General features: G+C 61.7%; 2 protein-coding genes across 4 annotated transcripts in view; one reads left to right on the top strand and one right to left on the bottom strand.

The window, feature by feature from the left end:
- FAM53B (family with sequence similarity 53 member B) overlaps positions 1-4,355 on the top strand; it is a 149,840-nt gene extending 145,485 nt beyond the window's left edge. For all 3 annotated transcript variants that reach the window (XM_052660685.1, XM_052660684.1, XM_052660686.1), the window contains one exon: positions 296-4,355. In XM_052660685.1, coding sequence (XP_052516645.1) covers positions 296-610 — 315 coding nt within the window. In that variant the 3' untranslated portion in view covers positions 611-4,355. The remainder of the gene's footprint in view (positions 1-295) is intronic.
- A 3,343-nt stretch (positions 4,356-7,698) lies between these two features.
- The window catches only part of LHPP (phospholysine phosphohistidine inorganic pyrophosphate phosphatase), a 126,389-nt gene continuing 115,197 nt past the window's right edge, over positions 7,699-18,890 (bottom strand). The window contains exon 7 of the mRNA XM_052660920.1: positions 7,699-8,512. Within this exon, the coding sequence (XP_052516880.1) occupies positions 8,416-8,512 (97 nt within the window). The 3' untranslated portion in view covers positions 7,699-8,415. The remainder of the gene's footprint in view (positions 8,513-18,890) is intronic.

Genomic DNA, 18,890 nt, shown 5'->3' with positions numbered 1-18,890 from the left:
TGGGCTACAGCGCATGGGGCCGCAAAGAGTCGGGCACGACCGAGCAGCTTCAGTCCCTCACTCAGCTACGCTTTGTGTCTCTTGATTAACATGGTGTTCACTGACCAGAGGCAGTTCTTCATGAGCTAACCAACAGCCTCTCTGTCCTTGCCCATGTTGGGGAGGGTGTTCCATCGCCTGGTGGGTCCACCACCAGGTAGCCCCCCAGGGGTCTTGGCCGGGCTGGGTGGGTCGTTCAGTCCTTGGATTCCACGGGACTGTGACCCTTTGTGACCTGTGTCTGTCTTCCCCACAGAACTGTCAGACCTTCAGCAGTCTCAGCTGCCTGAACACGGGGACGGAGGACCGGAGCGCCCACAGCCCCTTCGCCGTGCACACTGGCACCACCAGGTCCTGGGCCGCCCTGTTCTCGGCCCCCAGCACAGGGGGCAGGACGCCCGCCGGGACCCCGGTCCCCGAGCCTCTGACCTCCTCCCTGGATGACCCACTGGCCTGCCGGGAGGAGCCGTGCTGCGAGGAGCCAGGCACAGCCTGGCGGGACCGCGGGGCCCGCAGCAGCCCCTGCTCCCTGGATGGCGAGCTGGACATCGAGCAGATAGAGAACAACTGAGGGGCCGCGGGCCCTGGCCAGGGGCGGGGGGTGGGATAGTGCATTCGAATTGAGGGGCCTCCTCCTGCCCACCGCCTCAGGTGCGGCGGCAGGCCCTCCTGGGAGCCCCACCCCTGGGCCTGATCCGAGCTTCCTGGGAGGCGGGCGTCAGGGCCCAGGGGCGAGCCCACCGCCTCCCCCATGATGCTGTCCCGCCCGCAGGGGTCTGGGCTGCCCCCCACTCCCCACCCTGCAGTACAGCATCTCAGCCTTTCACCAGCATGGCAGCCACGGTCCACAGAACCGGGGGGGCCGGGATGGAAGCTTCTCGGTCTCGGGCTCTTGCCCCCTTTCACTTGCGGCACATCGATGGGCACAGCACCCCAGCCTTGCCTGCTGGGCAGTCTCTCAGCGTCTGCGCAGGGCTGTGGTTTCCACCCCCAACTGGGGTTTCCGCCTGAGGTCCGCACGCCGGTGTCACAGGCCTGCCCGCCCTCCTGCTCTCAGGTTTGGGTCGGGGGGGCCGGCCCTGCAGCGCCCTCCTCCCCTCGAGTGTGTATTCCGTGCCTTCTCTCCCAGGTCTCCCGCTCAGGCTCGGGAAGGCAGGGGAGGCTTCCTCGGTCAGTCATTAACACCAGAACCGTTCGGCCTTAATTCTGGGTGTGGGCGATGGGGCCCTGTGTGCCAGGTGGACTCCCGGGGTCCAGGGAACACCTCGGGGTTGGGGGGGTGCTTGTTAGAGGCCCGTCCAGTTGGTAGACATCTGGTGGCTCCATTGGCCGAGAAGGCGGAGGCGTGAGCCCCTCCCGTGGTGTGGAGGTCCCAGCCCCGGGCTCTTTGCTGCTCCGGGGCTGGGGGCTGAAGTCGGCAGGGTCGGCAGCTGGCAGCCGCTGTCCACGACTGCCCTGCCACTGAGCAATGAGCTCAGTAGACACGGGCGAGTGGAGAGACATCCCCAGAGGAGGGCGGCCTTTTGAAAACGTCTTCAGGGACAAGGGCCCTGTGCAGGTGCGCGGACCCAGGCCCTGGGCATGTTCCAGGGCTAGAGGGTGCCTGCCGGCCATTCTGGGCCTGGCCACCTACCAAGCACAGCCTTGTTGGTTGGGGGGATTTGGGGGGGGGTGCCACCTCCCTGCTACTGCCCCAACCCCAAGCACAGAGTGGGGTGCCCACACGCCCTTCCTGGCTCCCGGTGCCCCAGCAGAGACCCCCCCCCCCGACCCCGGTCCACAAGGAGCCCCGACCCCTTGAGGCTTCTCTCCCAGACCACTCCTCCCCAGCCCCACTTTGCAGACACGCCCCACGGGGCTCTGGTTCCCCTGGAATCCAGCTTTCAGCGCTTGGCATCTTCTGCAGACAACAGCAGTGAGGGTCAGCTTGTGAGCAAAGTGGCTCCTTTTCCCACAAGGCTCAGTCCATCCACGTGTCCCCTGCAGTGCGCTGCCGCGCAACAGAGGCACTCCGGGGATCCCTTTGGTCCCACTCACCTTCTGACAGCAGAGCCCTCGGTGCTTGCAGGGGCTGAGGGCACATGGTTCTTTCTCTTTCCGCTGGAGAGAGACCAGGTTTGAGAAAATGTGACTTAAACCTTTACTTTTGGACATTCGAAGTGTGGTGGCTCAAGTTCTCATTTAGAGTTGGCTCTTTTTAAAAATCAGCTGTTTAAGATGCTTGCAGAAAACCCCAACTCCATGACCCGCCCCCCCGCCCCCCGAGATGGTATCAGAAGCTGCAGGTTATAGAGGGCGTTTGGGCACTGGACAGGTCCCGCCAAAGGGCACAGCTCCCCTGGGAAGCCAGACCAGGCAGCTCGTTGTCTTTGAGCTAATCCATGGGACCCCGGGGCGTCCAGCAGCAGATGGGTGGACAGGAGAGGACGTTCTGGCGCCTCCTAGCCTCAGGGAGCCTGGGTGGGAGGCATGGTACCTGACCCACACCGAGAGTGGACACAGCGGGCACGCACCCTGGACAGCAGTCCTTCCCCTGGACACCCTTCCTCTGGGCCAGGAAGGGAGGCACGCAGTGGTGGGTGTCACAGGGCTGTAGTGCGCGTGGCCCCCTTGGACCCTGCCAGCCACCCCCACCCCTTCTCAGGCCTGGTGGCAGGGAAGGACGAGCCGTGGCCCCACCCGCCCTGTCTCCCTGCAGGCTGCTCCCGGGACCCGTGTGGCAGAAGGGCTTGCAGCCCAGGGCAGGGTTTGGCCCTTCCCAGCCTCCTCGGGCCTCGCTTGGCTGTTCCTGCTCCCACAGAAGCTCCCCGCCCAAGCCCACGACAGCAGCAAGGAGGGGAGAGGATGACCAGTGACCCCTCAGAGAAAGAGGCAGCTGTGGGGTGGCTTCGTGTCCGCCTTCCCATCAAAGAGAGCAGCCCATCTGTCTATAGGAGGTGCCACCTGAGGCCCGTCTCTGCTCTGCTCCCCTGGCACCAGGGCCCCTGGTCTTGAAGGGAGACTCTCTGACCACCCTGGGGTGGAGGGTGGCAGGGTGTCCCTAGGGGGGGCAGCAGGCCAGCTGGTGCCTCTCCCCAGCCCTGAACCTCACTTCTGCTGGGACCCTGCCTCATGCAGCCCATGAACTCCTGCCTGTAAGGGGGAACTGAGGAAGTTCAGAGCCAGGAGGGAGGGCTGTGCCAGGCTGTCCACCTGCCCCAGGGGCCGGGAAGGACAAGAGCAGGGTCATGCATTTGAAGGGTGGGGGGCTTCCTGTTGGGGCACCCCCACTAAAGCCGCCGGACTAACAGAGGCCGCTGCCCATGGGGGCTGGGCCAGGCATCGGAGCGGCAGCCTCAGTGTTTACATTACTGCAAACCCTCTTGCCTTACTCGCGGTGGAGGCCAGGGCCAGTGCAGGGCCCACGGGCAGACACGACTCCCAGGCCCCTGGAGAGCTCGTGAGGATTTTCTCTCTCAGAAAGCCTTACTTTTCAACAAAATTTTTGTAGCAGGAAAAGTTTTTGTGAATTTGTATACGCCGAAAGAAATTTTAAAATGCAAAGTCCACCTTAGAAAGGAAACAAACCCATCATCCACAGGGGGCCCCGGAGCAAGGTGGGGGAGGGGTGGCCTGTGCGTTCCACACTCCAGCTGGTGCTGCCCGAGCCTCCAGCCCACGCCCTGGACAGACGCCCCACCACGGGCTTAAGTCTCGTGTGCCCTGGCCTGGAGGCGGAGATGACCGTGTCAGATCCCACAGCCTGGGGTGCAAGTGGTCCCCACGCCCCAGCTCTGGGGGCAGCAACCCAGCCAGGGCAGTGCCTCCATGTAAGCAATGGTGCTGCCGCTTGCCGCAGCCTCATCGGTGGCCAGACTCCTCCCACTGGCACCTCTTTAAAGAGAAAAGAAGAGAAAAAGATTTAATTAAAAAAAAAAAAAAATCCCAGACTACAGCAGAGATCTTATACCTAGCTAGAATAGCCCGATCTTCTAGCATAGTCTCCTTGGCAAAGAAATTGTGTCCCAGTGTGGGGGCCCATGTCCTGGGCGCGGGTGCCTGCGGCTCGGCTATCTCCGGGGTCACGTGCGCTTTCCCAGCAGCACCCGTTGGTGCCCTGGAGCTTCAGGAAGCGTGGTGGCTGGGAAACAGGCCACGTCAGGCCCGGCCCCTGCCCGGGCGAAGCACTGTGCAGGGACGGCGCCGGGTCTGCCCACCACCACCCACTGCAGCCTGCCCTCCGCGCAGGCCACGACTGTCTTGCACTAGGGCCGCTCTAGTCTCTCAGGAATCTGCTTGTTACTTTTACTGTGTAAATAAAGCTTCCTGGTTCAGTACCCAGCTGCTGTGCGCTTTCTGTTGGGGGATGGGGGGTGACGGATCAGAGGGTCGTGCCTCTGCTCTGGGCTGGCACAGGCAGAACCTGGGGCCTTTTTGTCCCCTCCAAGCCCCAGGTTCAGATCTGTAAAGTTGGGGGAGAGCTGATGTCTCAGTGCTCTCAAAAGCTTCTGGTGCAGGAGGCTGTGAACAACTGTGATGGGAGGGCTGGCCACGGTCACAGCTGTGATCCGGGGGGCCCCCAGCTCCGGGGCAGTCATTAGAGTGCATGTGTGTTTCGGGCGGAGGACCCCTGTTCCTCACTCCATCCAGGAGCCAGGGATCGCCCCCCCCACCTCCCCCACCCCCCTGCCGTAATCCCCAAGTCAGGAGCACCGAGGGACCTGCTTGTCACAGAGCCGTCGTGAGCATGTCAGCTCAGCCCCAGTGGCACCTAGGCCAGGCCGCGCAGCCCTGATGCTATAGAGGGCCTGGCCTGAAAGTCCTGCTGGGTGCGGGGCCACCTGCCCACCAGGGTACCTTGGGAGGCGACACAGGCTGGGCCCTCCCTGCCCCGCAGAAGATGCACAGCTCAGATCTGCACCGCTCGTGTTGAGGGGTCAGCAGTGCACACAGCTCAGCCCAGAGTGGGCTCCTGTGCCTGGCCCCCAAGTCACGGACCCTTTGCTCACCAAGCTCAGGAGACCACGATGTTTGCAGCCTTGACAAATTTACAGAGGCTTCTGTAATTTCTAAGAAGCCAGGGTTGGCCCACGTCCTCTGACCACAGAGGCTATACCTAGAGATCTATTAGGTCCTAAGGACGCCCCCCCCGACTCTGGGAATGAGCCACCAGAACACCCCACCCAGACTGTCCTTGTCTTCTGTTTAGCCGCTCTTCCTTTTTCAAACAGGCCCATGAATGTGCAGTTCATGAAGCAGGCGAGGCGAAGCTGAGGCTGGGGGTGGGAGGAGCCTCATGCCCTCCCCGGCAGCCTTGTTAGTCCCAAGGCCAGGGGCCCAGAGACCCTGCCTCATGCTCCCCATGACTGGCAGAGCAGACTCCCCTAGAGTGGACCTGGATGGACCTACGACCCTAATAGCTCCTTACTCGCCCACCTCAGGCCACATCTGTGGCAGGGCTCGGGTCTGGTTACAGCACATCCCAGCTCAGCATCCCCTGTGGTGCCTCCCCAGGGGCGGGGGCGGTGGGGGACGCCACCTCGAGCACAAGCTCTGGGCCTGCTGTTGGGTCCGGCCCCACTGAGGGCCACCCACAGCCAACAGGGGAACCATCCGTGGGCCACCAGGACATAGGCTGCCTCTGAGCAGCCTCCTCATGTGCAAACAGGGCTTGTAACATTCCTGGGGCTTAAGTGAGAGAATCAACACCCAAAAAACCCCAGGACCACCCTCCACGTACGGTGCGATCCCAACTGTTCAAACATTTATCTTCACGTGGAGCGGGGTGGAAGGAAACGCACCCAAATGTTAACAGCAGTTGGGCTCCGAGAAGCTCTGGTTCCTGTCTAAACTTTTCTGTTGATGTTCCTATAATGACACATGTTGCTTTTATCATCTTACGTGTTAATTGCTCAGTCATATCTGACTGTCTGCGACCCCATGGACTGTAGCCCACCAGGCTCCTCTGTCCATGGGATTTCCTATACTGGAGTGGGTTGCCATTTCTGACTCCAAGGGATCTTCCTGACCCAGGGATGGAACTTGGGTCTCCCACATTGCAGGCAGATTCCTTACTGTCTGTTCAGTTCAGTCGCTCAGTCCTGTCTGACTCTTTGTGACCCCGTGGACTGCAGCACGCCAGGCTTCCCTGTCCATCACCAACTCCCAGAGCTTACTCAAACTCACGTCCATTGAGTCGGTGATGCCATAGAACCATCTCGTCCTCTGTCGTCCCCTTCTCCTCCTGCCCTCAATCTTTCCCAGCATCAGGGTCTTGGACTTCCCTGGTGGCTCAGCTGGTAAAGAATCTGCCTGCAATGCGGGAGACCTGGGTTCAATCCCTGGGTCAGGAAGATCCTCTGGAGAAGGGAATGGCAACCCACTCCAGTATTCTTGCCTGGAGAATCCCATGGACAGAGGAGCCTGGGGTTGCGAAGTCCAGGGGTTGCAAAGAGTTGGGCGGCACTACTGAGTGAGCAACAGCACACACAGAAAGTGGCTGAGGCTCAGGCGGTACACGGCGCCCCCAGAGTAGGGCTGGACCTCGATCCTGAAAGACACTGCATCTCCAGGGGGAGGACGCCAGGGCGCCCCTCGCCTGGAAAGTCACAGCCACCGGGTCCACCACAGGCCACCCCCCGTGGAGGGACTGTGGAAAGGACCAGAAAGGGCCTGGGATGCAGAGTCAGACTTTGATTCGAGCACCTCAGTTTCCTTACCTGTAAAAGGGGGAGGTGACAGTGTCCACTTCACTGAACCCACAGCTCAGGGCGGGAGGTGGTATGTTCTCTGCCCAAAGCAGGGGTCTGCACCTGCTGTTCCTCTGACACCCTGTGTCCCACTCCTGGGCAGCAGCTTGCAAAGCGGGAACCACCAGTTGCCTTCCTCCAGAGCCCCATTAACCCTGGCTGCAGGCCCCTGCCGAGGACAGCGGGCAAGGGTGGCCCACGAAAAGGGCAAGATGAAAAAAGGGAATAAGCCAAACGGGAGACTGCCAGCCTGCTCCCTCACAGTCACCCTCCGAGCCCTGGTGAATCACAGCCACCTCATGCCTGCCTATAGCACCCAGCTCGTCGCCTAAAGAGCTGGGATTAGGGGACCCCCTCCAGGGGCAGGGCATCTGCCTATTTTCCAGCTGATAGGCCAAATGCCCCGCCTCCCTCGCAAGCCAACACCACCAGCCTGACCAGTGGACCTCTCATTTCCATGAGAAGACCCAGCACCGTCTTTCTAATCCTGATTTAACAGGCCAGGGGACTCGGATTCAGGCAGAGCGTTTTATCATCACCTGCCTTTGTCTCATGGGAGTCCTGTCCTGGAGGACTCATGAGCTCTTTTATGAGAGGTCTCCCAAGATCTGTCAGTGGCTTCTGGACGGATTTGGGAAGAAACGGAGCAATCAAGTTATCTGTCCTGCTGACTGATTCTGAAACCTGAAACCTGGGCAGTGGGTGAATTCAGAAAGCCTACAGCTCACCACCCTGAGCGGAGGCCCATGCTTGCCCATCCACTTGGTCCCCATGGGGCCTCAGTGTCCCCCCCCTCTGCTGAATGAAGGGCTTGAGGCAGGCGAGGTGTCTCGGGGCACAGGCCCTCTGATGTGTAGGGGTTCAAGTCCAGGGTGGGATCAGGGACGGTCCTCCCAGCCCCCGAGCAATTAGAGCCTGAGTTACTGCAGGTCAGGGCGGAGTTTATTTCACCATTAATTTCCTGGGGGTGACAAGTCTACAGAGTTAAGGCTCCAGCAGGTACCCTCCACCCACAACCGGGCGTCCGGAGGTTCGAGTTCTCACGCTGAAGCACGGCAGAGTGGCCCTGGGAGCCACTGTTTTGGCTTCAGAGGGGATGGGATGGGGAGAGGGGCTGCATGGTTTGGGAGGTGCATGGGTAGTGCTGAGTGCCCACTCTGACACTGGGTGGGGGCTGGAGCCGCCGGGCAGTCCCAAGGAGCCTGGCTCAGCTCTGCCTGCAAGGACAGTGCCCGGGAGACCCCTGCTTCCTCCAGGCGCCTCCCTAAAGCACAGGGACTGTTCACTCAAAGACAGTGGCCAAACGCCTGATTGGACTCAGGTGTTTAAAGGACGTGGTGTGAATGGAGAGAGGGTGGGTGTGGGCATTCAACAAGTCTTCCCACCTCTCGACTTCCAGAGGGACAAATAGATGGGATGGGCCATCAGCGGGGATCAAACTCCCCCCAGGAGGCTGGGAGATGTGTCTGGGGAGGGTGAGGGGAGGAGGGGGTCAGTAGAGGGAGACAGAGGAGGAGCTGGTGGCTCAGGGGCCCAGAACTGCCTGGCTGGCACCCTCTTGCCCGCTTGTCCAGGGCCGAGGGCAGCACCCTGGGTGGTTTGGGCCCGGGGCAGGGTGGCAGGAGGCGGGGCCCTCCCAGAAGGCCCGTCACTTGTTTGCGTGCTGCAGCAGCAGGTCCACGGCCTCCGCGAGGTTGTCCACGTATCCATCAGCCTTGACTTCCGGATGGTGCTCGTCGCTGGGCCTGGAGGGCAGGATGGTGGGTTAGCCAGTCAGTAACCCCTAGGTGGCCCTCTGAGGTCACTGCCTTCCCAGCTTCCAGCACAGGCCCGGCCTCGCCCTCGGAGAGTTCCAGGCCCTTCTGCGTCCCATCAGGCTGGGCTGGCCTTGGCCGGTGCAGTCCCTGTCCTCCCCATGCCGGAGTCCCGGCCACCCCAACTCAGAAGCACCCAGACCTCGCTCTGCCCGGACTCTTCCATGAGCCCCTCCTGTGGGTAGCTTCCTCAGATCCCCGTGGCAGAGTGGCCGCTGGCACCTGCTCCGTCCATGCTGCCAGCAGAAGCATCATGCCCCAGACAGCGGGGCCCTGAGCTCCGTCCTGCTCCAAGTTTCCCACCCAGACCCCGGGGTGGGTGGGGGGCCCATGTACCCCCCAGAGGCTGCACCACCCAGCAGAGGAAGGCTCCTTGCAAAGCTGCTCTCCAGCTGAGATCTGGGGGCCGAGGACGCCCAAACCCTGCATCTGCGCCCTCCTCTATTCCCCGAGGCCCCACTGGACGTGGAGAACAAGGGCAGTGAGGCCACACGATGAGGGCGGGTGTCCATGGGGCCCCCACACCTCATGCGGGGGCTGCAGGCTGAGCCAGGCTCCCAGCAGAAGTAGGATGGGGAGGGGAACTAACGGGACTGCAGCCTTAGTCCCAGGAGGGGGCAGGGGCTCGGGGTGGGCTCCTGGGGACGACCCCCGGAGACTTGACAGTTGCGGGAGCGGCCTGGAGGGCGAGCTATCAACTGGAGTGTGGGGCCCTGGTGACAGGAAGGCACCCCCCCCCAACACTGCTCGTGGGCTGGAGATTGGTGGCAGGGGCGGGGCGGGGGGACACCCCGGTGCAGCATCCCACGTGGAGGGGCTGCTGCTGGCATCACCCGAAGGTCTGAGCCAAGGACCCTGGGCAAGCACGAGAGTGCACCCACCCAGTAGTGGGGCTGCCACCTCGGACGCCCCCTGGGAAGAAGTGGCTGAAGTGGGTTCTGACAACATCCTAAAAGTCATGTTGCCCCTTTGTAAAGTTTTGATATTGAAAAAGCACTTGACCCTAAAATGGCCATCCTGAGCAAAGGCCATGGAATTAAAAGACGCTTGCTCCTTGGAAGGAAAGTTATGACTAACCTAGACAGCAGATTAAAAAGCAGAGACATTACTTTGTCACCAAAGGTCCGTCTAGTCAAAGCTATGGTTTTTCCGGTAGTCACGAATAGATGTGGGAGTTGGACCATAAAGAAAGCTGAGCACCAAAGAATTGATGCTTTTGAACTGTGGTGTTGGAGAAGACTCTTGAGAGTCCCTTGGACTGCAAGGAGATCCAACCAGTCCATTCTAAAGGATGGATATTCTTTGGAAGGAATAGTCTGAATATTCTTTGGAAGGACTGATGTTGAAGTGGAAACTCCAATCCTTTGGCCACCTGATGCGAAGAACTGACTCATTGGAAAAGACCCTGATGCTGGGAAAGACTGAAGGCAGGAGGAGAAGGGGAGGACAGAGGATGAGACGGCCGACTCATGGACATGAGTTTGAGCAAACTCCGGGAATTGGTAATGGACAGGGAGGCCTGGCATGCTGCAGTCCATGGGGTCACAAAGAGTCAGACACCACTGAGCACCTGAACTGAACTGAGCAAAGGCACCTTTTGCGGGGACTGGAGGGGGGTGAGTTTGCTGCGTGGCTTGTGGGATCCTAGCCTCCCTGACCAGGGATCGAACCTGTGCCCCCTACAGTGGCATCGTGGAGTCCTAACCTCTGGACCATCAGGGGCGTCCCAGGCACATTCTCTTTCAGTCCGGTGGCCTGGAGGCCTTCTGCCCAGGGCTGCTGAGACCTGAGAGGGGCAGGGATGTGGGAGCGGGAAGTGTGGATGCTCCTTACGACCGAGGAGGCCCGCCTTTGACTCTGCCCTGTCCCCCTCCACAGGGCCTCTGCTCACTTGCCCACCCTCTTGTATGGGCTGAGGCCACTTCTCTGCCTGCTGCAGCCCCGCCCCCAGGCACAGCCCTCACCCATCTCCCATCCTCTTCTTCCGTCCCCGGGGTGGAAGCAGGTGACAAAATGGGGGATCAGAGAGGTTCAGAGACTTGCTCGAGGTCACACAGCAAGGAGGGCAGACCCAGATCTGACCCGGTTTTTGTGACTCCCGGCCTGATTCTGGGTGCCGGAGCCTCCAGGCGTGTGGGTACACATGTTCCTACCCCTCCAGGAAGGCCCCCGTGGGCAGCGCCTCATCCCAGCAGAGGCCACCTGCAGGTGCCAAGGCAGGCAGGCATTGGGCATCGCTCCTGGTCTTCTCAAGTGTGCCAAGCACACAACGACCCTCGCCCTTGCCCGCAGATCAGCAACTCTTGCGTCAGTGGAGGTATTTAAGGGATTATTATTTCGCTCTTGCCAGATCCAAACATCTAGTGAACACGGGAACTTAAGACCCAAATTACCCGGTGTTGGTGCTGAAATTCGTGCTTGTTAACTGTCAAAAAGTTGTACGTGGCACACACACTCTGGACAACGGTGTTGGCACCTATTTGTGAGCCATGAGTCCACTCTAGGCAGGCAACACAACAAAAGGGCATCGGCATGTTCACCAAGAACACGTGCTAGAATGTTCCCGGCGTCTTCGGTCATAATAGAAAAAAAGGTGGAAACTGCACAAATGTCCATCAACGGGGTAGTACGTGCACACGTCCGAAGGGCCCAGGACACCACCACCACCCACAGTGAGCCACCCCCAGGCTGCCAGGCTACCCTTTGTCCCCCACAGACATCGTGACAGGTGGAAGAAGCTGGGCTCAAGGAACCCAGGCTTGAGTTGGTTCCCTGTTCGTGTCAAGTTCCGGAGTGGGTAATGCCAGTCTCCCAGGCAGAGGCCAGAAGACAGTTTCCTCTTGGGGGATGGGGTGGCAGTGTTCTAGATCCTGACCCAGGTGGTGATTACGGGGGTGGCTCATGGTGGAAAGAGCATCGCACTGTTCACGTTCCATGCACTTGACACGCATGTAAAACACACGTAGGGTCACGCTTGAGGTATTTTTACTTTGAAAGTTTAATTAAAAAGTCGCATATAAACACATATTCCACGTGTGCATGCTCAGTTGCTTCAGTCATGTCCTGACTCTGCGACCCCGCGGACTGTGGCCCGCCAGGCTCCTCTGTCCACGGGGATTCTCCAGGCAAGAATCCTGGAGTGGGCTGCCATTTCCTCCTCCAGGGGATCCTCCCAGCCCAGGGATCGAACCCGCGTCTCCTGCACCTCCTGTGCTGGCAGGTGGGTTCTTGGTCACCTGGGAAGCCCAAACTCACATGTAGAGGCCTCTGTTTCCCATCGTGGCGGATATTCTCTGTGGCCCACGGATCAAACCGTACCAGCAGCCTGTTTTTGAACAGCACTCGAGCTAAGAATGGTTTCTACATATTTAAAAGTTTGTGAAATGAAGAGAACACAGAGCACATGGCCCACAAGCCTCAAGCCACTGCCTCCTGGGCCTCCCCAGCAAAGGCTCGTGGGCCCCTGGCTCTGGCTGTCCGCCCTCCAGGGCCCCTCCCTTCCCATTCCCCCAGGGAGGGGAACTCATGGCCTCCCAGTGGGTCTGGGGTCTCTGCGGACAGCCCTTCCTGCAGGAGGGTCTTCCTCCTTGGAACTCGGGGCTCTCCGCCCAGGCCCTCCTAGGGTGCAGACAACCCCTCCCCTGAACATACTGAGGGATGCCCCCCTTGCTCAGGTCTTTTCGAAGCAGGCGGGTGAGGGACTCCTCTCTGGGCAGCTCCCCCTGAGATGGGAGTGGCCTGGCCCAGGGCGCAGCGAGCTGGGCCCTGAGAGATGGAGACGGAGCTCCTGAACGGGCAGCAGACCCACTGCGACAAACCGCCCCTCTGCCTCGGTTTCCTCATTGGTGGGCTGAGCACAGCACAGCTCCACCCCTCACCCACCTGGTGCCCACCAGTGAGCTGGCACACCTCCGAGCGTGGAGTCCCTAGCCTCTGGATGGGGGGTGCTCCCGGGAGGCATGCAGAGACACACATGGCTGGAGGGGGCAGGCCCAGAGGCAGATTCGGCACCGAGATCACGGCCAGTGAGGACTCGGCCAGCTGCTGGGAGCGGGCCAGGCAGGGAGACGGTGGGGGGCAGACAGATGGCACGAATGGATGGAGACCCATCGGAGTGCGAGGTACAGGGAAGAGCTGGGTGAGGGGGGGCAGCATTGCAGCGGGGGCCAGGGGGTGGGGCTGGCAGGGAGGCAGGACCCGAGGGGACATCCCCTGTCACATGCTCAGCCTGTGTGCGCGAGGCTGCGGCTCTACACTGCGCAGAGGGCGGCCCTGAGGCCCAGCTCACCGACGTGTGGGGGTGCCCAGCCCTCACTCAGGAGGAGGCTGTCAGGGAGGGGGATGTCTTCAGGCCATGCCCGCCCAGGTGCTGACACCCGCTGTGCCCTCTCTGTGTGCCCCTCAAAGTCAGATCCCTGACCTTTCTCTCCACCGCGATGGGGTGGGGGTGGCGGGCAGAGCGTCCTCAAAGCAGAGCGCAACCTCTTCCAGCAAACACCCCCCCACCGAGTTTTCATCTCCCATCCTCGCCGGGGTGGCTGGCCCCAGGACTGCTCACCTCGGACCTTCTCCAGCCCCCAGGCCAGGTTCACTGTCCAGTCGAACCAACTCCACCCCGAGGGGGAACCAGAAATCGGCCCGAGAAAGAAGATGCCTCCTAATGAGATCCTAGGCTGCCCCACGTGGCATGCAGTACAAGCCGAGATGGGTACGCAGCTAATTATGCTTAATTACATATAATTTGAATTCAAGAATCCATTAAAAGAAAGGATTGCATTAGCAGCCAGCCGCTGTTTGCCAACACACAGAGGAAATCGTGGACTTTCATGTCGTAATTACGTGACGCTGCCGTGGGCCGCGGCTGGCTCTCCCGGGGGCCCCAGTCCAGCCCCGCCCGCCCTGAGGCCCCCGAGGCCGCTACGCCTGGCCGAACTGGTCGGGAGAAGACTACAGGCTATGCCGGCTGGTGATCTGTGACCCTTGGGGCCTCAAAGAGGTCACACTACAGAAGCTGAACCAAGAAGCCCAGCAGAGACATGCCCTTTGGCAGTGGGAACAGAAGCAGAGGGTGACGGACAAAGGGGCTGAGAGACACCCCTGGCCTTTGAGCAGGGCCTGCTCAGACAGCGCTGGATGTGCTCGGGAGGAAGGGGGGAGGCGGGAGGACTGGGAGGGGGGAAGACTGAGGGGGGTGAGGACTGAGAGGGGGAGGCCTGGGGGGGGCGGGGGGAGGACTGAGAGGGGAGGACTGGGAGGCAGGAGGACTGAGAGGGGGGAGGACTGAGAGGCGGGAGGACTGAGAGGTGGGAGGATTGAGAGAGGGAGGACTGAGAGGGGGAGGACTAGGAGGCAGGAGTACTGAGAGGGGGAGGACTTGGAGGTGGGAGGACTGAGAGGGGTGAGGACTGGGAGGGGGAGGACTTAGAGAGGGGAGGACTGGGAGGGGGAGGACTTGGAGGGTTGAGGACTGGGAGGGGGAGGGCTTGGAGAGGGGAGGACTGGGAGGGGGAGGACTGGGAGGTAGGAGGACTGAGAGGCAGGAGGATTGAGAGGGGAGGACTGGGAGGCGGGAGGACTGAGAGGCAGGAGGACTGAGAGGGGGAGGACTTGGAGGCAGGAAGACTGGGAGGCAGATTGAGGGGGGGAGGACTGGGAGGCAGGAGGACTGAGAGGGGGATGACTGGGAGGTGGGAGGACTGAGAGGGGGAGGACTGAGAGGCAGGAGGACTGGGAGGCGGGAGGACCGAGGGGGGGAGGACTGGGAGGCGGGAGGACTGCGAGGCGGGAGGAGTGAGATAGGAGTAGAGAAGAGACCAACGGGCAGACAGGGACACACGCACCCGGGAAAAGAGGACAAGGAGGGAGGAGAGAGAAAGCGAGTCAGACAGAGAGAAAGAAAACAGAGGGAAAAGGGGGGAGACAGCAGCGGGCAGAGAGACCCTCGGGGTGGGGAGCAGAGAGAGACAGGTGGAGGGAGGAAGGTAAGAAAGAGAAACGGAACACGGAAGTGTGGCGGAGCAGACACCAGAGTCCCCGAGCCCCTCTCCCCCCTGGGGGATTAGGAGAGGCCCCTCTCTGTACCCTGAGGCTCAGCTGGGGCCCCCATGGGGGTCGTGACTGCAGCAGCCCTCCACCTCAAGGACCTCCTCCCGAGTGGGGCCGCCCCAGGCCCACGGAGGGCGGGCTCCCTGCTCTCTTCCCAGCTGGCGTCTCTTCACTTCCTGTGGCCTCAGTTTCCTCATCTGTAAGGTGGGCGTGTGGTCCGGCGCGCGGGGTCACTGAGAATGAAGCACCTGGCACCTCGCCTGCACCCGGGGGCCCCTCGAGGGGAGGCCGGCTTCGGCCGCTCAGCTTTTGCCCTCTGCCCTCCCCGAGCCCACGGTCCAGTCCCACATTCAAAGTCATCACCAGAGCTGAGAACGGAAGGACAGGGTGTGGGGTCTGAGGGGATTTGGGAGGGGATATGTAATCCGCCTGGCAATGCAGGAGACGTAAGAGACACAGGTTCGATCCCTGGGTCGGGAAGATCCCCTGGAGGAGGGCATGGCGACTCACTGCAATATTCTTGCCTGGAGAATCCCATAGACAGAGGAGCCCGGCGGGCTACAGTCCATAGGGTCTCACAGTCGGACACGACTGAAGCGACAGCGTGGCACTGAATGTGGGGATCAAGGAAGCTTCTAGAAGAAGGGGCATTAGGCTAGATCCCGGTCCCTGCCATCCATGTGAGCATGGCCCTCAGGTCATTCTCCGAAGTTGGAAGCAGAGGCAGGTTCCCTGGGTGGCTGTGGGCTGAGGGGAGGTGGGTGCCTCTGCCCTCCCAGGCTCCTGTGTGGGGGCGGTGTCCAGGAGTCTCCGGTTGAGTGTGAGCCTGGGGACCGTGCAGATCCTCTCTCCTCCCCAGCTCCCACCTCTCTCTGGGTAAACTCCCTATTGCCCACATCACAGCCCAGCTCCTCCGCAGAGCAGACAGGTCTGTCCTAACGGGGTGTCCTCTCAGTCGCCCTGAGTCCAGAGCCCACCCCTCTTCAGACAGTCCATGCTCTCCCACACCTCCGTCCACACTACGTCCCAGAAAGGCACGATTGCCAGGTCCTGCTCCACCTGCAAACTCCTACTCATCCTTCAAAGCCTCACCCACCTGCTCCCGTCTCCAACTCTATGCTCCGTAGCAAGCTGCTCTCTTTTCTGAGCACCCAGAACTTGCCCCCCTGCCCCCAACTCTCATACCATGCTGGCCGAGCCCCAGCTGACCTGAGCTGCCTAGAAGGAGGGGCCGGGCTTCCTGCCTGGGTGACCACCCACGTGGGCCACACAGGCACCCAGGAAGGATCTGCCAACCAGTAAATGAACAAGGCCCCCACCCAGACGGGCACCCCGCTTGCTAGTTATTCCGCCCCTCACACCCCATGAGCGAGAGGAGGAGGCAACGGCAGAGGCAGAGAACAAGGCTAATCTGTGTTGGCCTGGACAGCTTCACAGGGCCCATCTTTGTACCGGCCCACCGAACATGGCGGCTGGACGCCCAGCAGAGGAGCCCAGCAAGACGCAGTCGCCACGCCCGCCTCCTCCTCCCTGGTTCCGCTGACCAAGGGGACCTCCCTGTGACATTCTCGAGGACACAGGGCCACCCACCCCCACCCTCCCCCACCCCCCAGCCCGGTCTGCTCCAGGACAGGGCTGGGCAGAGACCAGAGGCCATGGCGCTGCCCGTACTGGGCGTGGCGTGCATCCTTGTCTGGATGGTTTTGGAAGCACTGGCCGCACCCCGGGTGGCCAAGGGCTGGGCGCTAGGGCAGGCTGGCCGGTCACGTGGATTCGAGGAACTGGGCCCTGGCTCCAGGGCGAGTGACCCAGCCGAGGCTGACGCCAACTCCGGGCTGTGCTGACGAAGTTGGAAGAAAAGGGCAGAGAGGGCCTTGATTTGTGGGCCGGAGGTGACAAGGCGGAGCCAAGGGTGTCTTTCCAGCTGAGCCGCTGGAGTCCAAGACCCCGGGGACCTGAACGCCTGTTCCTAAGATGGTACAGGCCAGTGCGTGGCCTCCTGTAGACGTCAGGGGGTGCATGCCGGGACCTGCTTCCACCTGCCCTCGTCCACTTTCTTCTGAGGGCAGGTGATGAGATCCCCATCACCGGCCATGGTCCAAAGATGAATGGGGCTTCTCGCAGTCCACCTGCTGGCCCAGGATGCTCGCCATCCAGAGAGCAGTTTGCTAGGACCCAGAGGGGCAAGCCAGTGATCCCCGGCCTGCGCCGGCTGCTGGCAGGTGCGACCTCACGGTGGGGCGGCCCGGGAGGGTGCTCCTGGCCACAGATCTCAGAGGTGGGGTGGGGTGGGCCCAGACCCAGGCTGACACCCCAGGCACCTGGTTTAGTCCTGCTGTGGATGGAGAAACTGAGGCAGGAGCTGGTCTCTGCAGAGCCTGAGCCTGGAGCCTGCCAAGAGCCGCCAAGCCCTCCTTCACACCGGGACTCCGACTCAGTCCCTGCTTGCAAGGAAGGCACCTCAGAGATGAGGACCCCCGCCCTCTGTCATCCTGCCTGGACCGCTTGTGGGCTCCAGGCGTGGATCCCTGGCCTCACTCAGAAACCAGCCCGGGCCTCAGGCGTGTGTGTCAGAGCCCCACTCACCACACCCTTGGCTTCCCTGGCCTCTGGGTCCCCCACTGCCCGCCCTCCGTCTCACCTGTTTGGGCCCAGCCTCGGTGGAGCAGAGCAGCCTGGAGCCCCCTGCGCCCCTCCTCCCGCCCCTCGGTCACCCAACCCGCTCATGCAGACGGTGAGGGGGCCCCCTCTGGACACCTTAAAATCACATGGTGGGTAATATACTGAAATAAAAACCCAGGCTTAGACAGTCCTGGCCTCCGGCCCCTCTGAGGACCTCCTGGGGTCCCCTGGCCTGAAGGCAGACGGCGACACACTTCTACTGACTGAGCCTCCCCGAGGTCAGAGCTCTGCTGGAAGGTGGGGGTGGGGGAACGCCCCAGGGGCCTTCTTTCCTGGCAGATGCCTGGGCCTCCCCTGTCCGTCTGGCTGTCTGCTCCTCTGTAAGGGGCAATGGGGTGGGGTGGGGAGGAAAAGCTTCCCCCAGAGTATCCCCTCCCCATGGAGGCTTTGTGTAAATGACAAAGAGGTGCACCCAGGTGAGCCAGGCCCCTTGGGGACCCAACTGTGGAGCCTGGAGCTGACATCACAGGGGGATGGGCAGGGGCACAGCGGGTTGGCTGCCTCCCCTGACCCTCCCTGCAGCCTGTGCTTGTAGGAGGATCTAAAGATGGGGGAGGGTCCCGGGCCCACCAGCTGGAAGACACCGGCTGTGCGTGTGCACATGTGGGCTGGGGCGGGAGGGGGGCGCGCAGGGGTGCCCCCCAGAGAGAAGAGAGGGTCACACCTGTGTTGAGCACCTTGCAGCCTCGGCCATTTCCCGGACACCCCCTCTCCTTCAGACATGTGGCGCCCCAGGGCCCAGAACCCCACTCAGGATGGCTGAGCCCTTCTCCAGCTGGGAAGGACCAGGAGTCTCTCCCACCAGGAGGAGGCATTGCTGGACCTGGTGTGTGAACTGAGGCTGCAGAGGAACCTGCCACTGACTCGAGGGCCCACCTCGCCCGCAGGCAGGTTCCAGGATGCAGGCAAAGCTCACCGGGCTGGGGGCATGGGTGAGCCACAGACACTGCACCACAAGGCCAGGGGGATAGCTGGGCACCAGACCCGCGGCTGCTGCGGGCGGGCTTCGAGGAGCGCCTCCCATGTTCCCTGCACGACGGCCCACGGTGGGATGGCCTGTTCTAGAGATGACCACAGACCCATGATGGGGGGTGAGGGGGGGAGCCTGCCCACAGTCACAGGCAGGGAATGGCAGCACTGGGACCTCAATCCTGTGTATCCGGATTTAAACACAGGCTCTCACTCTAGTGATTCTGCCCTTGGCACATGGGACAGACTGTGCGTCTGGGAATCGCTGATGTGCTGGCTGATCTCCAGCCAGGCCAAGAGGCCCGTGGGCAGGGGTGCACCCCGGCCTCTGGGTTAGCCCCCGGCCGGAGGTGGGCCCCAGGAAGGGTCTGCTACCTTTGACTAACGCCCAGAGGACAGCAGGGTGTTTGTGAGACACCAATGAGGGAAAGAACGGCACGGTCCACCCTGGAGCTGCAGAGCACCACCCCGCCCCCCACCCCTCATGGCAGACCCCAGAACTCCTGAGCTGGGCTTGCAGCGCCTGGTGCCCAGGCCAGGCCTGTTTCACCAAGGAGGAACCAGGCAGAGGGCAGTGGGCGTCCGAGCCGTGGACCCTGGCATCCGCCCTGGG

This window comes from Budorcas taxicolor, chromosome 23 (assembly GCF_023091745.1).
Source record: "Budorcas taxicolor isolate Tak-1 chromosome 23, Takin1.1, whole genome shotgun sequence".
NCBI lineage: Eukaryota > Metazoa > Chordata > Mammalia > Artiodactyla > Bovidae > Budorcas > Budorcas taxicolor.
The sequence above is the reverse complement of the archived record's forward strand: the minus strand, read 5'-3'. Positions and strand labels throughout refer to the sequence as shown.